The sequence below is a fragment of the Psammomys obesus genome, unplaced genomic scaffold, assembly GCF_907164565.1.
Source record: "Psammomys obesus unplaced genomic scaffold, mPsaObe1.curated_primary_1811, whole genome shotgun sequence".
Classification (NCBI taxonomy): Eukaryota; Metazoa; Chordata; class Mammalia; order Rodentia; family Muridae; genus Psammomys; species Psammomys obesus.
In genome coordinates, this window is record NW_026585895.1 from 9,080,176 (window position 1) to 9,093,697 (window position 13,522).

Sequence of the window (13,522 nt, forward strand, 5' to 3'; positions counted from 1 at the left end):
TGCCAAATGTGGTTTACTGGGACTGTCATACCAAGGAATTGTACATGTTGCAGTAAGAATGTTTATTCAAAACAATGGTATGCCTGCTTTGTAGTACTCTAGCACAAAGAACAAAACTAGTACTATCCCTGTGTTCTTAGAAATGGCATTCTAAGGGGCCTAGGAAGCATACTTAGAAAAAAGATTGAGAGAACCTGTTTAAAACTAAACTGTTCCCTAGTAAGGGGAACAGGGGCTGTCTCTGACATGAACTCATGGCTGGCTCTTTGATCACCTCCCCTGGGGGATGGGGCAGCCTTACCAGGCCACAGAGGAAGACAATGCAGCCAGTCCAGATGAGACCTGATAGGCTAGGGTCAGATGAAAGGGGAGGATGACCTCCCCTATCAGTAGAGTAGGAGAGGGGCATGGGAGGAGAAGAGAGAGGGAGGGGGCTACAGCTGGGATACAAAATGAATAAATTGTAATAAATAAAAATTTAAAGAGCTGGGCATAGTGGCTCACTTCAATCCCTGGAACTCTTAGAACTCTCAGACTTGTCAATCTGCAAGTTCACGGTGAGTCTGGTCTACATAGGCAGTTCCAAGACAGCCAGAACTATGTAGAGAGACTTTTTCTTAAAAAAAAAAAAAAAAAAAAAAAAAAAAAAAAAATCCAAGTAAATACTAGTACAAAAGCATCACAATTACGACTTTGGAAGGTGTAGGTCAAGACAGACTCAGATCACTATATGCTAACAGCAACTCCACAGACCAAAAGCTAAGCAAGCCCCAGTTGCTGGAAATGAAGAACAGAGCTATAAAAAGCATAGCAGTGGGCAGTGTTTAGAAAGGAGCTAAGGTTGAAGTAGATTTGAGACTCCCCTCTGGTTTGTCATCTGAGCAGTCCAGAAAGCAAGGGATGGAGCCAGAGATACCAATTGTGAGGTTAACATGCATAGTTTCCTTATTTTTGGTTTCTCCAGTCTGGGTTTCTCTGTATTCCCGGCTGTCCTGGAACTTACTCTGTAGACCAGACTGGCTTTGAACTCAAGAGATCTGCCTGCCTTTGCCTCCTGAGAGCTGGGATTAAAAGATGAGCCACTGTTTTCTAAAATCAAAGAATTGAGTTTACCCAGGAATGAGGAAATTCTAATGGTGGGAAAACTGGCTCACAGATGTATAGGTTGAGCATGATTAGACATGTAGAGGCTATAAAAACAAAGCCCTTGGGGCCTAAAGAGATGGCTCAGAAGTTAAGAGCACTGGCTGTTCATCCAAAGGTCTCCAGTTCAAATCCCAGGAACCACACGGTGGCTCATAACCGTCTACATGCCCTCTTCTGGCATGCAGGCAGAATATTGCATAAATGAGTAAATCTTTTTTTAAAAAGCCCTTAAAATTGATCTTAAAATGTGCAAACCACCCTTCTAACACCACGTCAATTCCATCTCATGGCTGTAGTGGGGCTTTTTTGTTGTTGCCATTTTAAGAGTTAGGAGCAGGAGCTGGGGTGGGTGGTGCTCACCTTTAATCCCAGCACTCCGGGAGGCAGAGGCTGGCAGATTTCTGGGAGTCCATGACAGTGAAGGCTACACAGAAAAACCCTGTCTCAGAAAAACACAAAAGAGCAGGGCGAGATGGTTGCACTCAGGAGGAAGAATTATCCCATGTTCAAATCCTGACCAGTTCCAGGGCTACAAAACATAGGGTGTTCGGGGAGGGGGTTCTGGAGATAGATGCACTTCAGAGTTGTAACTCTGATCTTGTAAATCATCTTCCAATAATCCTATGGCTACACTAGGGCCAGTAATGTACTTAGCAGCCCAGGCACGAGATTGAACCAGGTTGCTAGTCATTTCCTAAAGGATGACCTCAGCACTCAGCCTCGATTCAGCTCTAAGATGGAAACACCCAAAAAAGGACACTTTGTCTTCTTCAAACCTTATTTTTGGAAAGGTGAAAAACTAGTGAGAGTATAACCTGTGACTGAAGGGTTGAACTTAAAGTGGACCTAGGATTCATAGGTTCCCTGGGTTCTCTTACGCTGTCAGTCTCCTCTAGAGGTGTGGGTGATGACCCTAAGAGACACTTTATTCCAACTGAAAGTGAAACTGACAGGAATCTTGGGAGCAGCCCCATCTGGAGCACACAGGAATAGACTGCATCCATCTAAGCACATTCACAGTCCAATTGGATGATTCTGCCATTCATAGAGGAACTGACCATAGGACCTTACAACTTAAACTTACAGTGAGCCGTGATGGCTCACTGGTTAAATGTTCTGACTGCTCTTCTAGAGGATGTGGGTTCAAATCTTAGCACCTGCATGGCAGCTCAGAAATATCTGTAACTACTGTTCCAGGGGACCCAACCCTCTCCTCTAGCCTATGTGGGTACCAATTACACAGACACACATGCAAGCAAAACACCCATACACAGTCTTAAAATAGAAAAGTTCAGAACAAATCCTAGCTTAACCATGAAAAACAAAAATCCCTTTGATCTGCATTTGAAGTAACAAATGTAGCCCAACTGCTTAAACCTTACTTGAACTTTTAACTCAATTCTGTAGGGTAACATGCACCTTTGAGGTTATGTCGTTGTATTCTAAATCTTTTTTTAAACTTTTAATTATGTGTATGCCCGTATATCTGTGTGGCTGTGGAGACCAGAAGAGGGTGTTGGGATTCTCTGACATAGGAGTGACAGGTGGTTGTGAGCCATCTGACTTGGGTGCTGGGAACCGAGTTCGAGCCCTCAGCAAAAGCAGTACTTGCTCTTTAACAGCCATTCTAAAGGTTTTGCCTGCACGTATGTCCCGAAACAGGAGTTATGGATGGTTGTGAACCATGTGGGACTGATAATCTGCAAGAGCAACAAATGCTCTTAACCACTTAATCACATCCATCTAAGACTTGCCCATCTGCTTTCCAATGGACGAAGACGCTATTCGAATGTATGTGATGATGAGGTTGGCTGTAACCACACACACACAGCTTTACTGCTAGCACTTGGAAGAGTCAAGCAGATCTCGGAGCTCCAGGCCAATCAGGACTACATTGTGTGAGACACAGTGTCAATTCTAACTTTTTTTTTTTTTTTTTTTTTTTTAAAGAATTCATCATTCTTCCAACTAAGAAAGTTTCACTGGGCATGGTGGTGCACTCCTTTAATCCAGCACTCAGGGAGGCAGAGGCAGAGGCAGGAGGATCACTGTGAGTTCCAGACCAGTCTGGACTACAATTCGAGTCCAGGACAACCAAGGCTACATAGAAAAACCCTGTCTCCAAAACAAAACAAAGCAGTTTCAGTTGATAGAATTACTGCTGAAGAGTTGAGAAAAGACTTAATGACTTCAATTCTTGGCTTGGAGGAAAAACAAAAAAACAAGATACAGGCTTAACTCATAACCCGTTAGGTTTAGGTATGCTTTCAGGATATGTTAAAAGACAATTACCAAAACAACTTTTAGCCAATTTTCAGTTAACTTCAGCAATACTGTCGGCATAGTTCTTAACATGGAGGATTTTTAGCTTTTGGAGTCACCTTGTGCACTATGCACGCACAGGTGGCCAGGAGACGTGGGGTGTGCCGCCTTCACTCCGCCTTACCGCCAAACACCATCTCTTCAGCCAACCTGGAGCCAGGCTAGCTCCCGCAAGCCCAGTGGGCACATGGGATCACACCTGGCTTTTTACATTGGTGCTGCAGAGTCAGTCTCTCAGTGTCTCATGCTTACTCAGCAAGAGCTCGTATGCACTGGGCCATTTTCTCAACAGGTATCAAGACTTAATGAAAAAGCTACCTAACTTTGGGATAAAAAGCAACACACATATACACACACACGTTTGGTGCTGGGATTACAGGTGTATGCCACTGTGCCCAGCTTCAACATTCTTAATAATGTTGTAAATTCCTAAGAACCACCAAATGAAATAAAGATTAAATGTATAAAACACCTACTGCTGAGCCAGGAAAGGTTTTTATAAGTTACAAAAAAAAAAAAAAAAAAAAAAAAAAAAAAAAAAAAAAAAAAAAAGCTTTGTCTTCAAGCACATCTGCACTCCAGAAGATGGTATCAGATCCTCTTATAGACTAGGAATTGGATTTAGGATTCTGGAAGGGCAGCCAGTGTTCTGAATCACTGAGCCATCTCTTCAGCCTCTAAGACTTTCAAGATAACATTTAACTGTAGACAACATTTAGGCATGTGCAAACACTGAATGTTCAAGAATGTAACTCGAGAGTTTTGGAAGGCTTTGGCCAAAGGATGGATGCCAGATTGGGCTCTAAACAAAATGAACTTTAAAATGAACTTTTTTTTTTTTTAAAGGCAGTGTCACCAAATAATCCTGGCTGATCTTGAACCAAAAAAGAAAGAAAGGAAGGAAAAGGAAAAAAAAAAAAAGACCTTCCTCTGCTTCCTAAGTTTTGGGATTAAAGGAATATACTGTAATTCCCAAGCAAATACATTTAAAAAATTTAAGTCTAGGGGTGTTTTTGTCTGCATGTCTGTCTGCACCACTTGTATGCCTGGCACTCTCAAGAGGCCAGAAGAGGATACTGGATCCCCCGGGACTAGAAGTAGACAGTTGAGCTGCCCCATGTGGGTGCTGGGAACCAAACTAAGCTATACTATTAAGCCGCTAAGCCCCAAACCCAGTATTTTAAGCTCTTCTGTTAGCATTATGAAACAGGTCAGGAAACACAAAATAACCCTCAAATAAATTGTTCAAGCCCACAGGACTAAGTTCAGAATCTAAACTTGATAGGCAAGGCTTGAAAGACTAAACAGAACATAATTGCACCCTGGTATTTACTAGGGTAAATGAGGGCACAGACAACTTAATTCACAGCAGGCAGCCTATCTGAAGCATAAAGGATGTTTCAATTAACCAAGGAAACTCATTGCCTGCTAACAAAATTACCTATTATAAACTCCAGATAGAGCCACTAAAAATTGCAATGGAAGGGACTGGAGAGATGGTTCTGCTGCTAACAGTACCTGCTGCTCATGCAGAACACATAGGTCTGGGTCTCAGTTTACCCATCTAGTAACTCAAAACCTGGCTGCAGGGACTGAAACCCTCTTCTGTATTTTAAGACATCAGGTGTGCACAGTATGGGCGCCCAAGCAAAACCCAATCCTTAACAGCATAATGGTTATACAAACACCCTTTAATATTTTAAAGCTCAAATCTGCCTGTTTAGTGATCCTGTAGGATCTAAATAGCACGGATGAATGCTTACCTTCCGGTTCCCAAAACTGTCCACTGAAGCTCTATGAACAATTACCGTTGCCCTTTTAAAAATACACCAACTTACTGCTTAACAACCTGGTTTTGCTAAAGAAAATTAGAATAGACTTAAGTACATCAGGAGTTTTTGAACATCCTTTCCTGTTTGGTCGGTCTATGTGTACAGGGGAGGACCTTTTTTCCAGAGTCTTGTACACTCTAGGCAAAAAATGAAGTGTTTTTTTGGTGAAAATAAAGTTCCTTTAGACCAGGACTCACTAATCAAAGGTAAATAATCTGTGACTACCAATCAGACACAGAACCAGTGAAGTGTTATATCCTACCAAGTAATTCACTTGTGGCCACGTGTGGTTAGGCATCCTCACAGTACCTAAGCCAACACAATGGGATCTCAAGTAACGAAGGCAGCCTGGGTTTCAGAATTAGACCGTCCTAAAAGGCCAGTGTGCTAGGAACTCATAACTATCACTACCCACATCTATTTGGGGTAACCTGCAGTATGGACCCAGACTAACATCACCTACCTTTCCCCTATTTCTTTTGCTCATCGAAGTAACTGCTGTTTCAAGTCACATGTGGAACTCATTCTGTGCCCCAGCCTTCCAAATTTCCTACCTCCTAGGTTTGTAACAATTATTCCACGTGGTCCTTGTGGCAGTACACCTTTTTCTCCCTTATTTCAAGCAAACTTGATCCATCAAGGTTTGTCCCAAACTCCATTCTATTAGTCTATATTAACCCATAGAACTGCATCAAAGCAATATTGCAAAGTGATAAAACCACACACGTATTTCTAAAAATATTTTAATGAAAAAGTCATTTCTGTAACATTTCATTATGCTACAAATGGAACAGTTATATCATTACAGATCACCTTCCGCTGTCATAAAGATCAGAAAACATGTTAAGTTTTAAAACTGAATGTGGATAGGCTACCACCCCTCGCAGCACCTTGCACACCCATGTACTTGACCATGCCAACTGTTTCAAATTGTGACAGACTCTTGAAAACCAAGCCCCTTTCCCTGTAGTTCCCTACCACAACTTCTTTACCACATGCTAAAACTTAGGCATGAGTATGAATACAGCTTTTAGACCCTGTCACCTGGGACCAGTATCCTACAGGTCAAACAAGATCGTATCACCTCACCCTTGCTGCCAAGATGTTTTGCAGAAACGACAGTGGAACCACATTACGTAAAATCATTTTATTTCAGAAACTGGAATGTAAATGCCTTAAAAAAAAAAAAAAACAAAACATTTCTCCAAATCTCGAGTTACCATTGAAAGATGGCTACCATTATTAGTAACTAGTATTGTCTAAGTTCAGCCCTGACTTAAATGCAAAGCAAACCTGTGAGTACACCTGTAACTTACTAGCCAGTATTTGCAAATTTGTCCCCTGAAGATATTTTACTAGAAAGTAACCTGAATTAAGCAATTTTCAAAGCAGCCCTTTCAGGGCAGCAAAAATAGCCCTTATAGACGAACAATCAGCAACATATTTAAATAGTCCCAACTGTTCTTTGGGACTTAAAAAACAAAACAAAACAAACGTGTCAATTAGGCACCACCCTTAAATCCCAGCACTTGGGAGATAAGAGGCAGGCTAGAACTGTGAGACCCTGTGTGTTTAGGGATAGGAGACTGGACAGACAATTCCTACTTGTTCACATAATAGTGAACTTTTATGCACGTTTACTTTGAGGAAGACAATTCTGGCAATTATGAATGTAAGTTTTCCCTAGGGTGGGAACTAGCAGCTTATTAGAAGTCAAAAAACTTTTTGGAAAGCCAACATGACTTTCCATCATTGAAAGCTGACTTTACCGTACATATCAACAGAGTTGTACACACGAAGAGGCTGCATCTGGCTCATGACAAATACCCATGGCACTGCAGAATGTAACTGCCTAGACTTAAAAACTTGTTCAACTGGGTACCAAGACAAAACTCTGAACTTCACAATTCTGCACCTAAGAGGGTTAATATTTCAAACTGTGACATTGATTTTTGGGAAACCAATGGTGCCATCAGGTTTTTACTGTGAGCTACAAACCTTACCCAGCCAGAAACCTTCGTATTTAAGATGGTAGGAAAGACATTCCTCATTTGGGCAAGTAGGGTTCTCATTCACCTGCAAATCAAAAAGATTACTCTTACCTTGCTTTACAAAAACGTACTCTTTAATTAGTGAAAAAATTCAAATTCAGCCTTACCTAATGCTTATTGCCCTTCCTTGCAGGTCTAAATGCTAGACCTACTGACTGTGGCAACTATCTCATTGATGTTCCAAGGGGCGGAGCTCCTTCCTGTCACTTTCTTCGCCACTTGAGTTGCAATAAGCAGATTTAACTAGCTTTGGAAAGGTGCTCACTATCACCACAGTATCTTATGCCTCCACTTCTCTGCAGGTGAAGCTCTTGCTGCTGCCTTCTCATTCTTTATTTATGCTGACTCGTCCATACTCAAAAGGCTGCTGAAGTCCTGTCTTAGTGGGTTTCCTTTGATCCACACTGTGCTTAAAAAGCACAACTTATGTCCTTTAAAGCTGGTTAATCCACTCATGGCTCACTTACACACTGTTCACAAAAGCTACCCTAGTACAACTTATAAACAGGTCACATACAGATTTCACCTGATTATAGGTTGTAAACATCAACTTACTGGAAAATGTTTCACTATAATACTAGTTCCAGAACATAAAAAGTTGGTTAGCAATACAATTGACCTTATGACATTTAAAGGATACTGTCAAGGTTGTGCCCAACAATTTCACAAACAGAACCAAGAAATGTCAGCCTCCCCCATTTCTTCAATCTTTATTATATGAATAAAAGGACTTGAGACAATTTAGCTCAATTTTAATGTTTCCTAAGTATTTTGACCAGGTACCCAGGTTTAAGCTCTGAACATTGACAGTGTCCATTTATATAACCATACTTTTAGTTATCAAGGGTGTAACCATTTTCTAACATGAGCCTATTTTCTACACTGCTTATTCACATATGCCCATTAACAAATGGAATGTTGTCTGTTACATTTATTGGTTTGTGTTTTCTGGAAAACTGTAATATTTGTGACGACCAAAGTTCCATGCTAGCATTGCATGCATCCAAATATTAATAATGCACAGAATTAAGAGCAACAAGAGAGCATATTCAAACACTAGCACGCCCCATTTCCCTTTTTATTGCTTGTTTAGCTTATACTTTAAAAACCAAGTAAAAAATTTAATTCAATGTTTAACTACCAAAGAAAGTAACAGCAGAGCACATAGGGCTTGAATGAAATTGTTAAGCACTAGCTGGCGCAACAGTAGACATTCTTCATATATACGACCTCAGCATATAAAACTCTTCTCAACCAGGGTCTCCAAACAATTGTAACTCACACACCAACATCTTTTAGGATGAGATATATACAAAGAATAACCATGTGTTCTTTGGGGATTTAAGCACTCAAGACCATCTGAATTTGAATTCAGATCTTTGGGAAGTGGGGTGCTTAACACTAAGCAACTGTGCTACATTTTCTGCTGCTTTGTTTGGACAATGACACCTTACTATCCTTGGTTTCATCATCCAGCAAAATGAATAGTGTATAAACAGGAAAGCATGCCAGCCAGTCAAGGGTTGATACCAGTCATTTTTTTTTTTTATTCCTTTGCTCTGAAAAGTTGTGTGTGGGAACTTATCCAAGGGAAGTGACCACTATACCAACAGGCTTTGAGACCTTAGATTTGAAAGAACAAACCAGGTACCCACCAGTTTACCCAGACACAGCAAAACTTGGTGGTTCTGTATTAAAAGACTGTTAAACTGGGAGATGAAACCCACCTACCACCCTTGGTATGTAGAGGACAGTATAAACTCTTCCGGCCCCAAACACTCGGCAGCAGCTTCAATGTGACCAAGGTAAGTGTCTGCAGTGGAGATGTTCTTGACATGGCTAGCCCTCAATAAATCTAACACACTAACACCATGATTACATTTTGAAAGAAAATGCACAAAAACCAAATAGGAACTTTTGAGATCTTTTTCATTTGAAGGTAATCTTAATGCTATTAAATTCACAAATGCTATTTTTATTACCCAATCCTAATTATCTAAAACACACATGGCAAACATACAAGTATCTATTCTCTCCACATGTCAGTGCCCATTCATTATGGTTTTGGAAATGGGGAGAATAGATTTCCCCTTAAGTTGCAAGTCAGTAGGTGTTTCTTTACAGTTAACTTTAGCAAAATTCATACAAAATAGTAATTAACAATGATCTTCTTTACTGGTTAACTCACAAGGAAACACCTTCAAAACTGCATTTTGTTAAAGTTTCTGTACTAAAATGTAGAAAAACTGAACTACACAAATATTGAAAAGTTAAAAATTCCTTAATTTTTTATTCCTGGTACCACTACCACAATTTACAGGGCAATATACCTGATGTAATGAAAAGAAAAAGAAAAAGACAAAGCTACAACAGATAAAAGACCTCAGGAATGTACATCTAATTGACACTACATTGCATTAATCAATAGCTGCACTTTTTGCAAACTGTGGCTATGACAGTCCTGAACAAGAAGGGTTTCCTGTTTAAGCTGCAGTAACTTTTCTGACTATGGATCATCGTTCCTCCTGTGGCAGATTTTTACAGTTCCTCTAATGCATTTGGGACGACTGTCTCAAAGTAACCTGCAGCTTTCCTGACAACTCCTCGCTCTCTCTCCTGCTAAGAACTGTCGCCTGTTGAATAATACAGGATAAAAAAATTATTACACTCAGTGAACAATTCCATACATTCTTTTATCATCATGATTAAAAAAAATATAGAGATACCTACCTTTTCTGCTGTTTTTTTTTTTTTAAAACCTTCTGCTACCATATCCACCACTTCCACCACCAGATCCATAGCCACCTGGAAATAACACATAGTTTTAAAATACACGTAATATGTTAACCAAGATGGCTCTGAAGAATTTGATTAAAAAGACTTACCACCATAGGGACTGCCTGAGCTTCTTCCACCAAAACTGCCTCCCTTCATGGGTCCATAATTTGATTGCTGTTGTCCACTATAATTTCCAAAGTCATTATAGTTCCCACCACCACCATAGTTACCTGAAATCAAAGATTATTTTTTTTGTAGTTTTCCAAGATAATAATTATTTACTCTTCCTTTAACTATTTGAATAATCATGGAAGCAAGTACTATAATTATTTTCATGCAAGTAATAATGGCCGTCTTAGGGACTGATCTAATCAACAGGTAAAAAGGGGAACAGTGAGGGGAAGATGTCTAAAAAAGCACTATCTAAGCAGCTTATCAAATTTCAGCATATCTGAGGAACACACACTTTCTTTGATGTTGTATCCTACATACGTATTCCTCACGTGGACCATCAAACCGCCAACATTCAATGCAATTCTGTTGCAATGCAGCTTTTAAAGGAGCAATAGAAAGTATCGCAATATCAGCTGCTCACATTTACTAATTAGGCTCAACAGTTTCTCCTCTACATTATATGTAATAACTGCACTCCATGGTACAATACCAGCAAATAATAAACATATTAACACATCAAACAGTAATACCCAAAGCATTCCAAGAGCTAATACCCTATTCATTTAGTAAATCTAAAAATTCAAACAACTTGTACAAGTTTAAAAGTACCTGAAGAGTTGAAGAAAAACTTAGCAATAAAACAGATTTTAAAACTTCCCTTGTAACTTACTAACTAGTAAATGTCTATTTCATTATATAAGTAGCAAAGCTTCCTCTGCCAATTTACATAGCTACACAAATAATGCAAAAAAAAAATTTTTTTTAAACGCCCGATACGGTACAACATATCTACAATCCTACCACTCGAGTATTGGATACAGGAAGATTCAAAGCCAGAGTCTAATATAGCGTCTTAATCTCTGGAATGTAAGATCGTCCTGCACACCTACCTTTAAAAATGGTTTTCTATATGCGAAATGCATGCAGGGTCCTTTTCCCCCCACAACTTCATAATGGACATGGCCAGTAAGGTTATGCTGTACATTTTATATGGATGAGCTAGCTGTGTTTCAATATGGCTGTTCATACTTCAAACTTTTCTGGTTTATTTTTAAGCACTTCTGAGTACTACAGAGATTTTTAACTTAAAATCTGGTTTGCATTTATTCCAAATTATCTCTAACTTACCTCCACCAAAATTTCCTCCTTCATTGTAACCATCATATCCTCCTCCTCCTCCACCATATCCACCACCTTGGTTTCCATATCCTGGTCCTCCACCACCATAGCCTCCTCTACTACTGTAACCAGGGCCACCACCATAGTTGCCACCTGAAAAGAGCCACACAAAAACAAATGTTCAGGGGGCCCAAAGACTCCTGGCTTTATACTACACTGTGTCTTACAACCAATCACTGAACTGATTTCACCCCAAAATCTAGTCATAGTCTGTTTTCCTCTAGCCTCACACAAAGCAACTTTAGCTCCACTGCTACTATAATAAAGCCTACTGACCACGATGTCTAACATTTACTTCCATCCTCAGGAAGAGGCTTCTTCCTCTTCTGTGGTACTAGTCAGGAACTATATTCTAGCAATCCACTTAATGTTTTAGTACTGCAAAGTGTCATTTTGAATATGGCTGTTACAACAATCAACACCTCCATATTTATGGTAATAAGCCCTACCACCTAGCATTTGAGGCCATGTGTTATCCCTAACAATGTAGAAATTAAAAAGCCAAAAACTTGGGGCTGGAGAGATGGCCCAGTGGTTAAGAGCACTGCCTGCTCTTCCAAAGGATCCAGGTTCAATTCCCAGCACCCACATGGCAGCTCACAACTTTCTGTAATGCCAGTTCCACGGCATCTGACACCCTCATGCTAATGCACATAAAATAAAAATTAAATAAATTATTTTAAAAAAGCCAAAAACTCAACATTTTAATACTTACCATCACCTCCAAATCCATTATATCCACCATCACCACCTCCATAACTACCTCTGCTGCCACCACCTCCACCACCATAGCCTCCTGGGGAAAATTAAAGTTGGAAATTAAAATCATACCTTCAACTTACTAGGAACCTATGATGCTCTAGCACTTACAGAAGCAGCAATGCCGTACCTCTTCCACCAAAGTTCCCACCACGACCAAAGTTACCGCCACCTCCTCCAAAGTTTCCACCACGACCCATGAAGTTGCCAGATCCACCTCCACGACCTGTAACACAAGAGGAAGGGGGGAAAAGAAGTCAAAATCTTCCCAACTTCTCTAGTCCACTATTTATGTATACCTGGTCCCACTCACCTCTCTGTGATCCAGCGGACTGCATCTCTTGTTTAGAAAGGGCCTTTTTCACTTCACAATTATGCCCATTTATAGTGTGGTATTTTTGAACTAAGTTTTTAAAGTAAAAAAGCAAAGTTATTCTTTGTTTGGAAAACAACATTCAAGTCACACTCTTTGTCACTATGCAATTAACTGGAACACTGTTAACCCTGTTAAACTGGTAGTAGACTAAGCAGGGAATGGACATTCTGAAAGATTAATGGTTCTCAATCTATAGCCTATAGTTGAGTCACATGGCAGATATCCTGCATATCAGATTTACACGATCCTCTACAACAGTCAAAATTAGCTTTGAAGGAATAATGAAAATAATTTTAGGGTTGGGGGTCTCCACAATGAGAAACTGTTTCAAGGGGTCACCATTAGGAAGAGTGAGAACCACTGATATAGAGGACTTATGAAAACTAAAATCATATCCTTTAAAACTATTAGCAAGTTAGTGAATTCAGCTGAAAACAGATCGTTCCTGTGCAATAAGCTGTCACTTACCAACGATTTTATCAACTGTGTCATGATCATCAAAAGTTACAAAAGCAAATCCTCTCTTTTTTCCACTCTGCCTGTCTTCCATAACTTCTATGGTTTCAATCTTGCCATACTTTTCAAAGTAGTCTCTCAGATTATATTCTTCTGTATCTTCTTTAATACCACCAACAAAAATTTTCTTTACCGTTAAATGGGCACCAGGCTTCACAGAATCCTGCAAACAAGATAATTTTAAGTCAAAAAAACCAAACTGGCAAAATTCCAGGTATTATACAACATGTTATTAAAATACCTCTCTAGAAACGGCTCTCTTTGGTTCCACCACACGCCCATCCACCTTGTGTGGCCGGGCACACATTGCAGCATCCACCTCTTCCACACAAGAGTAGGTCACAAAACCAAAGCCCCTGGAACGTTTTGTTTGGGGATCTCTCATTACC

General features: G+C 39.9%; 1 protein-coding gene across 1 annotated transcript; it reads right to left on the minus strand.

The window, feature by feature from the left end:
• Nucleotides 1-8,036: 8,036 nt before the first annotated feature.
• On the minus strand, nt 8,037-13,522 carry Hnrnpa3 (heterogeneous nuclear ribonucleoprotein A3; the record flags this gene model as incomplete). The annotated part of the gene is given in 9 exon segments (XM_055600234.1): nt 8,037-9,984; nt 10,082-10,156; nt 10,237-10,359; nt 11,432-11,575; nt 12,198-12,278; nt 12,372-12,467; nt 12,555-12,644; nt 13,086-13,296; nt 13,375-13,522. Coding segments are annotated over 8 exon segments (946 nt in total), but the record flags the coding sequence as incomplete, so codon positions are not given.